Source organism: Aspergillus saccharolyticus (assembly GCF_003184585.1).
Source record: "Aspergillus saccharolyticus JOP 1030-1 unplaced genomic scaffold BP01scaffold_67, whole genome shotgun sequence".
Lineage (NCBI taxonomy): Eukaryota > Fungi > Ascomycota > Eurotiomycetes > Eurotiales > Aspergillaceae > Aspergillus > Aspergillus saccharolyticus.
In genome coordinates, this window is record NW_020290677.1 from 53227 (window position 1) to 69200 (window position 15974).

General features: G+C 50.1%; 5 protein-coding genes across 5 annotated transcripts; 3 read left to right on the forward strand and 2 right to left on the reverse strand.

Annotated features, from left to right (window-relative positions):
- Positions 1–633: 633 nt before the first annotated feature.
- sebA (putative C2H2 transcription factor (Seb1)) lies at positions 634–1681 on the reverse strand. The gene is made up of 2 exons (XM_025576093.1): positions 1557–1681; positions 634–1492 (listed from the first exon to the last, which is right to left on the reverse strand). The coding sequence occupies exon 2, from the start codon at positions 1479–1481 to the stop codon at positions 882–884; it is 600 nt and encodes a 199-aa protein (XP_025426472.1). The 5' UTR covers positions 1482–1492; positions 1557–1681; the 3' UTR covers positions 634–881.
- On the forward strand, positions 1682–2368 carry BP01DRAFT_361209 (uncharacterized protein). The gene has a single exon (XM_025576094.1). The coding sequence runs from the start codon at positions 1948–1950 to the stop codon at positions 2101–2103; it is 156 nt and encodes a 51-aa protein (XP_025426473.1). The 5' UTR covers positions 1682–1947; the 3' UTR covers positions 2104–2368.
- Positions 2369–3332: 964 nt separating this feature from the next.
- Positions 3333–4013, forward strand: BP01DRAFT_210743 (uncharacterized protein). Its single transcript, XM_025571079.1, has one exon. It carries the CDS (start codon positions 3502–3504, stop codon positions 3847–3849), a length of 348 nt encoding a protein of 115 aa, XP_025426474.1. The 5' UTR covers positions 3333–3501; the 3' UTR covers positions 3850–4013.
- Positions 4014–7003: 2990 nt separating this feature from the next.
- Positions 7004–8212, forward strand: BP01DRAFT_210867 (uncharacterized protein). The gene is made up of 3 exons (XM_025571080.1): positions 7004–7418; positions 7658–7909; positions 8016–8212. The coding sequence occupies exons 1-3, from the start codon at positions 7325–7327 to the stop codon at positions 8129–8131; spliced, it is 462 nt and encodes a 153-aa protein (XP_025426475.1). The 5' UTR covers positions 7004–7324; the 3' UTR covers positions 8132–8212.
- Positions 8213–12047: 3835 nt separating this feature from the next.
- On the reverse strand, positions 12048–12938 carry BP01DRAFT_211011 (uncharacterized protein). The gene has a single exon (XM_025571081.1). It carries the CDS (start codon positions 12687–12689, stop codon positions 12210–12212), a length of 480 nt encoding a protein of 159 aa, XP_025426476.1. The 5' UTR covers positions 12690–12938; the 3' UTR covers positions 12048–12209.
- Positions 12939–15974: the final 3036 nt, after the last annotated feature.

Here is a 15974-nt window from a genome sequence, read left to right on the forward strand (position 1 = left end):
TCCGAATTATGACGGGTCTGGATTGCTTGAGTAGCTGAAGAGTTCGATTCACTGGTGGAAACCTGTGCCTTCTTACTCAAGCATTCTACATCACTTTCGGAGCCGGCTCTCTTAGGAGACTTGCGGCAGTTGCTGCGCTTCTTCGTTCTCACGTCCTCGGCAGTGTCATTAGCAGTGGCCTGCAGGGAGAAATCAGAACCGCCGAGGAATGGAATGCTGCTCTGAGAAAGATCTTGGTCGTCCGACTCGTCGAAGCTCTGCTCACTGAAGAACTCTTCCTCATCAAGAGAAGAGTACGACTCCACCCGCTGGCGCTTCTCACCCAGATAAAAAGCGTTGCTGCTAGGGTGAAAGTCAACCAGACGGTTGACAAATTCGTCTTCAGAGTCCAGATCAGAGAAGCTGTCAAAGGTAGGGAGACTGCTCAATGGATCCTCCGAGGAGCAAGAGAATACAGGGGAAAGATTCTCGTGAATAGCAAGTGTTACAGCCTCCCCACCCAAGACAACCTTAGACTCTTCCTCGTCGCAGGCGAGAGTGGGCAGAGGTGGCAACTCAGCGACATTGATTGTCGACTCGACAGTGAGTTGACGAGGGTCGCAAAAGTCAGAAGTGGACTGCTCAAGGGAAAGAGCGGTCTGGGGCTGAGCAATCAGGGTTGGAGCAACAGGAGACGGCGACGGAGATAGGGATGGGCAAGAGCTAGTGGCAGACAGGAGATCCGAGGTCTGGCAGGCGGTGTATGCAGGGGGGTGGATGAACACTAGAACAAGTTCAGTTAGCTTGGCGAATAACCCTAGACTATTGACTGATTCAACGCTTTTTCGCACTCTAGTAGCACGTGGGATAGGCGCTAGCGGATTGTCGAATGGAAGCACAAATTAGGACCTACCAGGTGTCATGGGAGGCGAATCCGAGCGAGTCCAGTCAGCATTGGCCAGAATTTCAGCATGAACATCGCTCTCGCATCCTTCCTTCACACCCTCGACTTTCTCGAAAGCGAAGAAACTCTCGTTGATTGGCGTGTGGAGGGATCCGATGCTCGAGGGCGGGCTACTGATGGAGCTTCCGGCTGTGGAGAGCGGCGGGGTGGAGGGAAAGGCGTAATAGTCGTTCCCCACGAACCGCGTATCCAGAGGCATTAAAGCGGGCGAGCCCTGCTGCACGACGATGGTGGGCTTGAGGTGGGAAGGCTGAGGAGAAGCGATGGGGGTCATGTTCATGGCACCTCGGAAGGCATTCGTGGTCGCCATCTGGTGCATGTTCATGACTGACTGGGCGGCATAGAGGGATTGGTCCGGCACACAGTGCTGGGGTTGTTGTTGGGGGTGGGAGAACGACTGCATTTGACCATAGAACTGTTGCATATCTGAAGGGTGGCTAGTGAAGTGTTGTCGGGGCTGCGAGTCGGCAGCTGGGTAGTATGCAAAGGATGGTTGTCCTTGCACCGATGTCGGCGTCATTGTATATGTTGCGTCCATTGTGTCTGGAGCTGATGATCGTCTTCGAGTCAGCCACTTGGATCGCAATACCTATACTTTGATGTCGAAACTCACAGATTGTGGAGTTGTTGTGGTTGGCGCACGCGAGTAGAGTCTGATCTACCCTGCTGGGTGTTATTAAGGTAAGTATATTATTGGGTCAGTATTGCCCGGACTGTAGGACTGCGCGGAAGCTTCCAGTCTCTGTAGCCGTGATCACTGAGCAATAAAAAAAAAGCCGTCTATATAAAGGACGACAGTGTTGAAAGAATGTTGATAGTCTCTTGCACTTGAAGGAGTGAGTGAAGAAGACAGCGCTGTGCAGTTGTTGATGCGAAGAACGATGGTTTGTAGTAGTGGTGGTGGTGGTGTAATTATATCTAATGCTTGTATCGCAGGTCTGCTGAAGGAAGGACAGGTACCTCTATTCGATACGATCCAAACCAGAGAATGAAATTGGTTTAGAATGCGCTCGATAAAGGAAACCGAAAGACTGAAGACGCAAATGAAAGAGAGAGCGAGAGGGAGGGGAATTAAGACTAGAGAGATAAAAAAGAGAGGAAGGGAAGAGGAGGACCAGATGAGGATCGAGACGAGTCTAAAAAGGGCAAAAATGGAATAGAATAATAAAAATGATAATAATAATAATTAAAAATAATGAAGGAAATAAAGAAGATTAATTTGAGAAGGACGAGAGGACAGTCGCGGGGAAAATGAGAGACAGGGCCGATATGGACAAGAGAGGAATAGGAAACGGCCAGAAGGATAGGCAGTGGATAAAAGAGCGACTGATCTGCTTGTGCTACGAGGTAGTAGCGCCGTACGTAGTGAGCAGTACTAAGACTGGAGCCGTACTTTTTAGTCTGGCGAGTCTGAGCCTTTTTGGGCTTGGGCCGGGGGGGGGGGAAGATGATGGGCTGCATGGAACTTTACTTTTAGGGTGGTGTCGATGGTGGTGCCAGTAAGAGACGGAGAGAGCAATCAGTCTATAATAGTCGTAATTGTAATATAAGACTAATAAATCAACCTAATAAATCTGCCGGCACCAAGTACTGTGTCATATGGTATTGTATTGGATTTTGGCTTGTCTTCAACCAGCTGTATTGCTTGCCTGTCATTGCCTTTCTGATTCTTGTGTGTTGTGCTGAAATTGTGTATGAACAGTATATCTTGCTCCAATTCTTGAATATTCCATATTATAGACTTTTATTAGGAAGATGATTTGAATGATTTTCGGGGAACAATGGAAAGCGGAGAGAGAGAGGGCCGAGGAGGAGAGGGGAAGTGGATGTGGGAAGATCCTATTTTTCTCCAACCGGTGATTATCATTATTTCTTACCATCTTATGCACCATCTGAATGCTGAGGAGACTTTCTAGTCTGGGGCGGCAAAGAAAGCAGATTGGCGTCGGCGGTGCACATCTCAGTTCCAACTCAGTTTAGAAATTTGGGAAAGCGGAGACCAACCCAACGGGAGGTGGACCACCTTGCGGACTACTGTACTGTGTACTGTACATAGAAAAGCTACTACGGAGTACTACCTACTCCATGATACTCGTTAGAAGACGACCACAGAGAAGTATTAGTAGGTAGAAGTGATAACAATAAAGGCAGGGTATCCTCCTCCTCTCCTTCCCCCCCCTCCCCCCATTCACATTTCAAAATACATACTGTGTGCACCATATACAACTAACGACCAAAACTAAAATCTTGTGCCATTCAATTCCTCATTTTGAGGAGTGGAACCTTTTTGGGACGATTGTTCTCCGTTGGATCAGAGCTTAGTTTGAGAGACAGTCAGATAGCGAGGGCGAATTCCAGCTCCGGCTAACCAGCAAATCGTTCCCACCAACCTCGGCCGGGGAACCCAAAGAGGCGTAAGTGCGTGGAGCACATGAGCACGAGTGGGAACATTGGCGGTCCTCAAGCCCCATTTCAATGGTGCATGGAAACTCGGTCCTCCGTCCATTTATTACCACCAAACGACAAAGGCTCACGTCTGACCGTCACGGATAGGTAAAATGCGGAGAGGATCTTGTGCCAATTGCGAGCCAGCAAAGAGAGAAAAGACCACTGCTTGTGACTGTGACTGTGATGACGGCGACTGTTGGTGGCACTTTCATCACGAAAGGATCATAATGATGCTTAATAAATTATCATCACCAGTTATATCTTCCAGGTTGACTCCCAAACACTGTTTCAGAGTCTTCAATTACTGTAAGTCAAATGACAGCAGTGGGCTGAGTGATGGTAACTTAACTGACTTTACGGCCAACTCTGGCCATGACTTCCTACGGAGTATGTGGCTTTCCCACTCTTCCTGGCTGTCTCTTGTCCTGTGGCCAATTCTTTACTCACGTTTTAGATAGACACTTGCCATATTTACACCATCTCCATATAAAGTGCAGACTACTGTAAACAATCGGAGAGGGGGCAAAGCGGGTTCTATAGTCTTGAATACTTCTGGAACTTACCCAAGTAGGAGGGAGGTCTACAGAACTGTCAAGAGTCCAGTTCCCGTCTTCTGATACCTTCGTTTCTCACCCAAACACTCCGGAGTGTAATTTATTCTGTAATTTGAGTGGTAAGGTAACCTTTCCTCAATGGCTGAAAGTTGCCACAACACACCTTCCGTCCGAGACTCCCAGGCAGTTGTGTTGCTCCCAAAATAGCACCCCACAAGTATCGGTCGACTCAATGGCCCCCCCTAATCCTCCCCTCCTCACGCTGCTTCATTCTCTCACTACGAACCTTTTGCCTCTTTGCCAGTCACAGTGGTCTTTCCCACTCCAACTGCTCAGATGCTCAGCTGAGACCAACATCCATCACCTTGCGCGCTTACGGAAGAGACCACTTATCTGTCAATGGCAGTGACCATCGTAATGCTGAGGGTGATATGTTATACATAGTACATAGATCGGATGCTCCGTTACCAATGAGACCTGCATCAGCAACTTCGGCTGTCCTATCTGGGCTTATCAGCGGCCTGTTTGTCCCACCGGCCTGGTGCACGAAAACCAATCATGCCACTCACCCTCTCTAGAGCAAACTGAAAGTGGGGTTGGGGGGGGTGAGTTGGGAAAGAGAGAGAGAGAGCCGGAGAGATGATGTGTGTGAGTCTGTTGGGCGGGGAGTGGAAGACAAAAAGTGCGATCCCAATAGGCTGGTCAGTCAGTCAAAATTCCCAGACAGGCATACTGTGTAAGCGCGCACACACACACACAGGCACACACACATCCACCCTCAAAGAGTCAGAAACCTGAAGTGACATCGTGACTTGGATTTGGGCAACCAAGAAGAATTGGCAGCTGCAGGTGTGAGAGGGCGAGTGCACCGGAAGCTGCACCAATAGCCTCAACCTGTGAAGGGGAGGGATTGACTCGCCGGCTAAGCTAGTCGGCCCCACTGCGCATCCCGTCCGCCATTTGGGGAAATCCGTATAAAACCGTCCCAAAAAAAGGCAAAGAGAGGATGATTAAACAGGAAAGACAAAAACAAAGATTGACCGAAGGAAAATGCTGTTCCATGTACCCTCACTCTGGGCGGCCTCGCACTTACAGTGAGATCAGCAGGTGAAGATTGAAGTTGGTTGGTTGGATAGATGATGTGATGGATAGCTGAGGTACTAGTAGTTTTTTGATGGACAGACAGACCGTGGCTGCTGATTTGGGGGCGTCCTGGTCCTGGTCAGTGCAGCTGTTGTCCGCGGCCCCTCCCCATCGACTTCCACACCCTCAAACTCACGCTGGGTCGCTCTGGACTTTCCCTTCCCTTCGGTCTGCGCTTCTGTGACGGCGGTGGTGGATGATCATGATTGACGGGGTATTGGAAGATAACGACAAGGGTGATGATGGTGGTGGTGGTGTTGATGACGACGATTAATGGTACGAACTTCCCCGGCGTAACGGCGTAGGTGAGACCACTCGGTTAACTTAGTATGGTCCCATTTCGATAAGCGGGCATGAACGGAAAAAACGTTCGCAATCTTTAGCAGCCCATTCTAACGGCATGGAGACAAGCAATTTCGACAAGCGACACTACTATCTGTACTGTGGCATTCATCTCCAGCTGTCTACATCGCACTCACTGGTGAAACGGTCGTGACATGACAAAGGCCCACCACCTCTGGCATGGTGCGATGTAAGTACTACTAGGTATGCTTTAACCATCCTTACGGGTGAGACTATTAGACTAGTACCTACTACCGGTCTACCACTCCATACTGAATAGCGAACTACATACTTGGGGTAGTATCATACGAGATAGACACCCGGAGAGCTGGTGCGCAACCCTATTGGCTCCCTTGTGGCATCCTAGGTAACTCATGTTGTCATGCAAGAGATGAATACTTAGCCGTCTACTGGTCTCAAGACACGACACGCTGGCAGGTCTTGCTTGAGTGGTTCGCATTGCTGATCGCGAATTGAGATCGATAACCAGGCATAGGGTGGCTTTGAATTCCGATAATTTGTCATATGCTGGAAATGCTGCGCCGAGCATAAGTTGCATCCAGTATTGAACCTAACGGCCTAGATCATTCCCTGAGTGGAAGGTAGATATAGTTCCTACATCCTCGGTCGGTCTACTTGTTGCTCTGAGGAAATTGGTCGGCGATGTCAATCCAGAAGCACGAAAGATCTCAGATTACTGGCACCCATGTATAGGCTAAAACCAATTTTAGTGTCCTGAAATATGAGAGTTTGGCCACGTAGCACATAATTTGGTCCCTCAAGTCCACACAGGCGCGGTGCGCGCACGCAGATAGTCAACGAAGTCAGACACGCACCACCAAAAGAATTCCCTTCCTGAAATAGCTCGCATTTAGAGATTCGACCTGTTCAACGGCGGATGGGATCGATCAGGTCTGGGCGGCCTACTGCAGGAACCGAAGCGGAGGGGAACTAGAGGTTGCATGGCCGGAGAGGGGGAAAGCAACACTCAAGCCGGAATTCTTGGAATGCCATCCAACCCTTGCTTGCATCGTTTATTTGCTGTCCGATAGACGGTTACACAGGGCTTAGGTACATATGAAATGCAGCTGTCAAAACAGACCCTCTGATTCTGATTTGCTCCAATTTAATTCGAACCTTTTGACTTCTTTGTATTTGATCAGGTGCACCTGAACCCATTTTGTTGTCGGTCTGGCGTAGGGCCGATTCCCAGTAAAGAATATCAGTCATTGTACTGTCGAGTGCCATCATCTGCAAGCCTCCAATCTTCCCATCTCACCTCAATAGTTGGTCTCTTGATTGCATTAATTTTGAACGATTGAGAGCAGAATTTGGCAGGACATTTGCGGGTGTATCATTACTCCGCTGCTCTGCGTCGATTTCGATCGGGCAAACAACACTCAGTTCATTCACAGGTTCCTTCCAAACAGCTGATGTTGTGATTAGCAGCAATCAATGATGCGAGGGAACGCGAAAACTTGACTTGTCCACGTCATGGGGTCAATTGATGAACAATGAGAGTCAAACAGCCAATCGAATCCGATTTGTCACATACCTAGGCCTCTGAGTATTTCGAATGCTACCTGACCTACTGTAACTACAGAGTAATGCACAGCACATACGCCACCGCAAAGGCGATGCAAGGGGACTCAGCCAGAGCTGTCAGAACTCATAACACGGACCTTTTCCTTTCCCTCTTCCCAAAGACCATCAATTACCCGTTCAAGCACCCGGCCATGGGCATCACCGTGGCACTGCACACCTTGCTGCCTCAACCGCTATGCAGTTGCCGACCGAGTGGCCATTAGCGATTACAGACCCGACTGAGCTTTTCGCATCCGTCCGCGCTCAGATACAGGCATGACTCGTCAGTGTTGCCACTGTTTCAGGATTCATGGCGCAGGTACCAGGGTCTCATCTATCCCATCCCATCTCGTCGCTGTGCTTCTCTCTTACAGTGATAGTGCAGGCATTCGTCGATGACAAAAGTAAGTTACCGTGTGAACAAGGCATAAATAAATCTCTCTCGGTCGCAGCATATCAGACGATCTCATTGGTGGGTCTAAAGATAGAACTGTCCGCTGATACGTACTATTCACGAGTAACCCACCATCCATACTGTGAGCCTGGGAGCCCAGTAAGAGAGACCTTACTTCATGCGGGCGAAGCTTCCGAATTTCCCCGGGGTCCGGTATATTAGCATTAGCCACTGACAGCGGTGCAAAAGGCCATATCATTCCCAGGAGCGATAAGACCAAGAGAAGGACAGGCACTCTGCTCTACCGCTCGACCGTCGGAAACTTTGGTCTCCAGTACAAGGATTTGGAAGCTTGGAGTCTAGTCGTGGAGGGGCGCTCTAAATGTCAAGATTTTTCCTTGCCACGCCGACAAGTTACGACTACTGCTAACTTATTCGAACACTCTCGTAGGCAATACGAACAACGGCCCATAACGCGACCATGCAACTTTACTTATTCAGGTTAGGGAATCCCTTGGCTTAATATCTGCATGGAAGGTCGCTGGCCTTCGAGAAGACCCGCGAAAAGCAGCATTTGACACTCCGTCTGAGTAGCTAACTGTACTAGCTCGAGAGACTACTATCGGTCAATCTCCACTGTCCACAAAGAATTGCTCCATTCTTCTTCTCTGTCCCCGTAACTCCATCGCTGTCCAACAGCTAGTTAGATTCCTACCTCCTTAGACATCAATTGGTGCCTACTGCTTAGCGGCGGTCATTTAGTCAGGGGAGTAGCAAGTGATTAAGCAAACGCCGAAAAGGAGGAAACAACGGCATCGGCCCAGGCCGAGGAGATCACAATTCTCTAATTTCGACCTTGTCGGACCTCGCACTGAAAGCAGCCCGCTAGATGATAATCCCATCGCAGATGCCAGGGATTACGTTAAAGCTAGACGACCTCCTGACCCGTCCAGGCCTGGCGACAACGGCTTGACCCCTGTCATTGCCACAAAGGCCAAAAAAAAAAAGTCTCAAAACCGTTGCACCTGGCCACGAGCGACGACGAAGCGAACCCTCGGTAAACGACCCTTGCTCCTTTGTGCTTTTGAGCTCCGAAAGAAAAACTAGAGCGGAAAGGGGCCGGAGGGGGAGAGAAAGAAAAGGAACACACACGGACGCGATGAGCGATGGACTGTCGTCATCGACTGGGGAACACCCCAGCTGACTTGAGAGGTTCATCTTTCCCGTCCATGTCAGGTATTCCATGGATGTTCAGTAGTCCATCGACGGCGATACTAATACGTTGACCATTGTTGTGCCTGTATGTAACCACGCGCGAGGGTTCCGTGGAGCTGCGACTGCTGCTCGCTCCTTCTCGAGGTCGCCAGTAGTTAATACTTTACCTTGCTCCGTCTACCGGTGCGTGAAAGACCCAGTTACATCCGCATTCCGTACGCTGTCTCCACATCAAATGAGAGGAGTGCGAGCTAAATGGAAAAGAAACCCGACCGCTGTCTCGCTTCAATCCAATTACTTCTTCTACTTCTTCTTTCGGTCTGGGACCGAAATGAGGGATGATTCGCTCACTCTGTGTGTAGCCTGTTACCATAGTCATGAGTATAGCCGAAATGGCAACCTGATGTCAACGTCATCCACAGGGCTGGTGTTTGTTATGCCTTTTTCTAGTTAGATTTCTTTCTTACTCAGGACTTACCTGTGATCGACTCATTCTGCGACGTCCGCGGTGGGTTCTCCGTGGGATGACAGCCGGGGCGGTAGGGACCCAGTCCCAAGCAAGCGGCGCCACTCAGGTCCCCAAATAAGCGACCGTGCGGGCATGTGAGGAAAACGCCAGAATTCATGTCAAGTGAGTGTCCCACCGTGACCTCTTGCCAATTTACCAAGTGGTGCTCTTGTACTGTGTAAGGTACTATCTAGGCCGCATTGCCTTGTAGGCGAATCACAGGACAGTAATCCGGCACTGGGACACATCTACGACTGTGCATACAGTCCAGTATACCGTCAGTACCTCGGTGGTGCGTTTCCGGCCGGAATTCGGTCGAACTGGCCACTTTCACTTGATCTCGCCGTCAAGCGTGTCGAAGCCAGTAGTTATCCGAGCAGTATGATCAAAAGAGCTTTGAATTGACTTGGTATTTTGCCATCCGGCGCGATGGGTCTTTCGGAAACCGGAAGGGAGGCAACGGTTATCGGCCACCCTGGCGGATGCCATATCGTTTACCCGAATGAACAGCAGAGGGGGATTTTGTGAGGGGATAACCGGCACAACAGTACTCCGTACAACAAACAGACAATACTAACAGGGTACCGGAACCTCACCCCGCTCGATTGTCGCTCCATCCCGACGATAACCAATAGGCTTAGAGATAGCCCTGTTGATAAGCTATTAGAAAGCAATTGCCTCAATTAATTGACTACTCCCTATGGTTTTGCCTGCGGATTGTCGCCGGCGATGGTATCGGGATGCCAGTCCCTCAGAAAAGAAAACATGAACAAATTGCGGATCCTATTATTGCTCAGTGCTGTGGCTACGACTATGCGAGAACATCAGGCAACGCCTACCAAGCGGGTTCGCGCTGAAGGAAATGAGAGGCAAACGGATCTTTACTAGAACAAACTATAACAAAGTTTGGCAGAACCTCAAGGGGTTTCTGATTACCACCGACGGTGCATCGCCGCCGCTAAACAGACAGATGATCATTATATATTTCAAGTTGCAATGCATATCTGCAATTACCAATTCCTATAAGCCAGCTTGGAGAATTCTGCCCAAATGAAGAGCCTTGCCTCTCCAGGAAGTCTGTGAGATCGCATCGACACTGCACATTCTCTGATTAAGTTCAGATGAACCAATAGTGCAGCATTTAGTGTTGAGGGTTCATACTAGACTGAGGTACGGAGGAGGCAAAGTCAGGCAGTGAGATAGAAAACTGGCAAACGGTAACATTACCCAGACCCAAAAGTATCCTCTGATTCGATTGGGGGCTTCCCTGGCAGATGGTCCCTCTGCTCAAGTGGGTTGGTTCCACAAATACATACCTCGAGATACACACATGCATAGGGTGCGGGACACCGACAGAAGAGGGCTAAGGAAGCCTTAGAGTCGGGAATCAGCAGATCGCACACTAACAATCCGCTCTGGAGACATGAGTCAAGCCGAGAGACTTTTCCAAATCTTCTAGTCTACTCGTACGCAGCTAGTACTAGGCTACTTGAGGAATCTGGCCGGAAATCCCGGGCCTACGGAGTATACGGACATGGAACTAAACTGCTACTGTCGCTTTCTGTCGGCCTGTCGCGCCGCACGCGTACCTTGCCGGACAAGCCAGATCTGAAACAGACTAATGCGTCTGCCTGCCGCCAATCACTGTTCCGTCTGAACTGGGGCGTGTCTCGGCTTCCGTCTTAGTCAGGAAAGCTTTCTGCTCAGCATTCAAGAGGGTAAGCATCTCCGAGCAACGTAATTGGTATGAGTACTATTGTGCATTTCATTGTGTTCAAAGAGCAATCCCTACTATGCCATCTTTGTCAATATCTCCATGCCTCTAGGCCCTCAAAGAGCAGCCTACCTCAAAGGGGGGCCGCTGTTGGCGTCTCCGATACAAGTAAGCTCATCCTGAAACCTGTCAGGGACACACCCACGAGGATGAATATTATGCTATAAGGACAAGGGCCATGATAGTCAGGATAGAACTCCAGCTAACGTGATTTATCTCCTACCTAGTCGCGGCCACTAGAACGGCTCTAACGTGACCGAAGAGCTCAAGCAGTATTCTTCGAACCTTCTAACTCCTCGACTCGAGACGGGCCACAATTGATTCGCCTTGGAAGACTTCGATGGAGACGGATCCATATTCTGACCATTTCATCCTGAGTGGACACGGGGGCCGCCGGCAAACTTCCGACGCCACCTCTGATTTGCATTTTGCAAGAGTGATTCCCGCATAGTAGGCCGGATGAACGTGTTGTATGGTGTTCTTCATGGAGCCTTTCCCTATCATGCACAACTAATTAGCACCAATACCGCCGGACCCTGGGTCCTCCTCTCCCTCGTCCCCGGGGGCCCGAGGAACCCACATTTTAGCTCTGTGGCTGAAGCTCCTTATGCAACACAGTATCCTCAACGAGGTTGCGATGGAGACTGTGGCTTGTCTAGCAAAGCTACAGAACAACTTCCAAGGCAGTACGCAAGAATTTCCACCGTGGGTTGAGTAATGAGAATTGCATCCTTCGTACTTTGTTGGCTGCCAACCAGCTTCCTAGCTCGGTAAGTGGGTAGAGGTACTAAGTTCCGACTGCCGGCATAGGGCTTCAAGCTAATACCGCATCTTTTGCGGGGACACTGCACAAGCTAGATACCGGGACACCGTGTTCATCCAATCACTCGAGCATGGAATTGGAGTAGCATTTGTCTGTATCCAGCGATTGCTGCCACTTACCAAGCCTGCAATTCTTTTACTTATCCTTCTTTTGGTCATTCTTCTGTGCCGTCGGTCAGGACACTGGCATATACCGCACAATCGTCAAGCCATGAGCACATCGCTCTGGCAATAACTTGCGAAGCTTTCGCGATTTCGCGCTCAAGTGGCGGCACCTCTTGACAGCAGAGATGATAAATGCTCCCAATTCAAGCTATAAGCTTCAACTGCGCACGTTTTAGGGTCCGGGCAGCAATCTTCCGAACATCTGAAGCGAGAAGAGAGAACGGCACACATACTCTGGAACGCCTCTTCCAAGCTCGGGTAACTCCAGACTCAAAGAGGCAGGTTTGACTTCTGTTCCTGGGTGCTTGCAGGGAAGATCATGGACTAGAGCGGCCGGTCGCATGAGCTGAAAATCTGGGCCAACAAGCCACTGGCGCAGCACGTGCACATGTCGGCCATCCAGTGTCAATGACGGGGCAGTATATGATTGACGGTGAGCGTGAGCGTGAGCGTGCAGCCCGTGAAGTGGCTCCCCAGGCCACTAAACAACCCCTAACCAATACCACCGAACTCAAAAGAAGCCGCTTAATTGTGCCACTATCGGTCTGTCTCAATGGCACACATTCCGCACCAACGAGGGTATTGGTCCGCTGTCCTCGACCTAGCCCAGTGCGGCTTGTAGAGGAGTTGTGGCGGCGGCCCACGCAGTGAGGGATTTCACCGGGGGAAACGAGATAACGTGGGATCCATCCGCGCGATCTTGGTTGACTATCAGCACCAAGGCCCTCTTCCCGCAGTGCCTCCAATTTTGTGGACCTTTTCTCTTTTTTTCCCTTTTTTTTTTTTACTCTCCCCATTGTGAGAGAATTTGGGAATCTGGCGTCATTGGAGAAAACATCGGGGACTTACCGCGGAAGCTATCCGAGTTCCTTCTTCGTGCGGGCGGAACAAGTGTGAAAGCCTATCATCGTGAAGGTTAAGCACAAGACGATAGTGCCGAACCAAAATCCTCCGCATGGGTCGGATCCTCGGCTTCAATCAAACCTACCATTTACACGGCTCAAGAGTCATGCTTAAAACCTTATGAAAACGTGGAATGGTGTAAGGTATGTGAACCAGCCACTGTGCCAGAGCGATGCTCTCATTTCTAAACATGTCTGACTCTTTTTGTTAGGGAGCTGGTTGATTTGAGTTTACATTTATGGATTGTCCATGAAACGATACCAGCTGCGTCGCGAGCTCCAGTGTGGATGCGGGCGTTTTGTGTGGCTTGAGCCCCATCCTTATCATACGAGCACACCGTCTTCAGCCACTTCATCCGGCACGTCATTCATCGTTCGTTCGGCAGGGATAATGAAGATCCCGCAGTCCTCAAAAAGGCAGGGAACGTTCTGATTGCCTGAAGAGATAGAGGGAGCTCGCAGGCATTCGTTACTCCAACCTACCGTCCGACATGCGGACGATCAAATTTAGACGGAACAAAAAGAGTCATTCATCCTCGAAATGGGGGAGGTTTCAAAATTCGGGTCGCTGCCAAGTTGCCAACTCTCCGGTCTGATAGTGGGATTTGCCCCCCAGAAGTATTCAGAATGAACTCTAATTAATTGAAATAGCAACCGCCGCATTTGCGAGAGCACGCGCTTACTCCACACGAGGAAGCAAACCTTGTTCGCCTGTCGCAAGGTGCTACACTGGTGTGTGTGCGGTATGATTCCAGCCATGCATTATCCTACGGTGAACATCCCTGCGCAAAGATGCAAACAACACGACGTCCAGGTTATGGAACCGTGGATTGAAGAGGATCGGAGAATGATTTCATGCCGTAGACGGGCAACAGATCTGTAACCCGCGTTTGGCGATCGGAGGGGAGGGGAGGGTGCGCAGGGCCGAGGGCTGGTCCTCCAGAGGATCGACGCCAGCGCCCCTTCCGGGTATCTGCCTCCCCGACAGACGAGGGGAGGGGGACCTGGATTGCTATCTGCACAATGCGCAATGCGTGCGCCCGGCCAGACAATAGCTGTCTCTCGGTGGGGTTGTTGTGTAAAAAAAAAAAAAAAAAACAAGAATCCCCCGAGGAAGTGAGAAAAGGACAAATCAGAAACTCCCCACATCCTCAAAGTGATGATGGCCTTTGTCTTACCTTCCGACTCATGGAGCCGGGGCAAAAATGGCATGATGGTGGACTAGTATCAGATAAGAACTCGAGATGGGAGCGGAGGACGAGTGCGGTTCCATGGATTGCGGTGGACTTTTGCGCGGTCCGGTTTTCCAATGTCCCCAGCGCAATACGATACCAAAAAAGCACTGGGCAAGTCCCGAGTCCCAAAATGAACAATGCACACGCCAGATTTGTCCTTTGTCGCGTATCTACCTAGCATTAGTTAGGCGAAGACGAAAGAACAATAGCTCAACCACGGGTTTGTTGATCACACGGGAAGCTGGACCGGACCGATCACCAAGTACAATGCGGAATCCTCTGATTGCACCTGCCAACTTTTCCCTCCCCCCTCTCTTCCACCTGCAAGGACCTTCGAGGCTGCAGCGATATCGAACCATGGATCATCCTCAAGCCTCAAACGTACGTACGTCTTGTTTTATTTTTGTTTGTCTTCCGGGCAAGCTGGAAAGGGCAGCGTCGGGCGAAGTGATCGGTGGGCATGAGCTTCGACGCGAGGGGCCAAGTCAGAAAGCAAGCAGCCAGGCAGGCGAGCAGACAGGCGAGCAAGCAAGCGAGGCGAGGCAAGCAAAGCGAGCAGAAATATTCGCCTGACAGAAAAGCCCGATGATTGCTGATAGTTGCAATGCAACCCACAAAAATCTTGCAGATGGAGAGAGAATGGCAAATCGCAAGCTGCAGTGATGTACGATTAGAGACTACTGCAGGGCTGACTGGTCTGACTGACTAGTGCGTTGTCTTTCTGCACTCTGCAGGTTTGCAACCCCAATTGCACAGCCAGCCCAGCCCATGATAATCGACGCGGGCGGAGGAATCACTGCCTTCAGGTCTTACTGATTACGACGACAATAATTCTGGACCTTACTACGGGCCTCGACTTTCCTCGAGAAGCATCAAGTCCCGGCGACCCTTCTTCCTTCGCCCCCATGATCATTGCATGGGCCGCCAGTCTCTACAACATCAGTCCAAGATCGACATTCGTTCTGACTGAGATAAGTTGATCCATAGTGAACCGCCCAAACCCCAATTGTCTGACCACAGAAGGGGCGATAGGGGCTGCGGGGCCGGAATCGGCGAAGGAAGCGAGCCTTGCAAGAGGCCCTTTTTCTTCAGTCAATATAAGCATCCTTCAGAGATCCTTCGTGAAATGGGTGGCAGAGGATTGGGGGTGGGGGGCGCAATCAAGGTGCCTGCACCATATGGAAAGCTAGGGCCAGCAGCGCCGACGCCACTCGCAAAAAGAAACAAAAAGATGAGAAAAGTCAAACAAGACAGCAAGAAGCAAATATAGACCCCAAAAATCAGTCTGAAGATCCGTCGAGGGCCGGGAAAAGTGAGCAAAGCCGGGGATACGGAAAGACTGCCAGGTGGAACATAAGCATGAGAAAGGCGAGTAAGCTGTGCCGCCGCAACAAAAGATACAATAGCCAAGAACATAATGAAAGAGAGAAAAGAAAAAGAGAGAGAAAGTAGGCCTCAGTGGATGGTAGTTAAGATCAAGCTCCCCTTGATCGTGGGGAGTCAGTCTCTTCCTATCATATGTTTATACATCCAAATTGTCTCATCATCAGCCCATAATAATATGATTGTGGGAAAGAAGAGAAGAAGAAAAAAACGACCAGCCCAAAAAAAGGAGCCAACGGCGTTTCCTCGCTCTCACCGCCCTCCCTGCCCAAAGCAAAGCAAAGCAAACTCCTGCAAACACCGTGCTTGATCGCTTACATAAATTGAGTCCAACCAAACTGGCTTAAGCGAGCCTCTGCTCCGGATTAACCGATTGTCCGATCCGTCTCCACCCTGACAGTATAAAGTCTTGGGCCTCCGATTCCCCACCACTTTTTTCTTTTTTTCTTTTCTTTCTTCGTGCGGCGACGCAACTATTACATTCACCCGTGTTGCCTGGACATCATCCTTCACCGTGATGTTTTTACCCAGGTGTCAGTTGCGTCACAGACGAACGGAATTG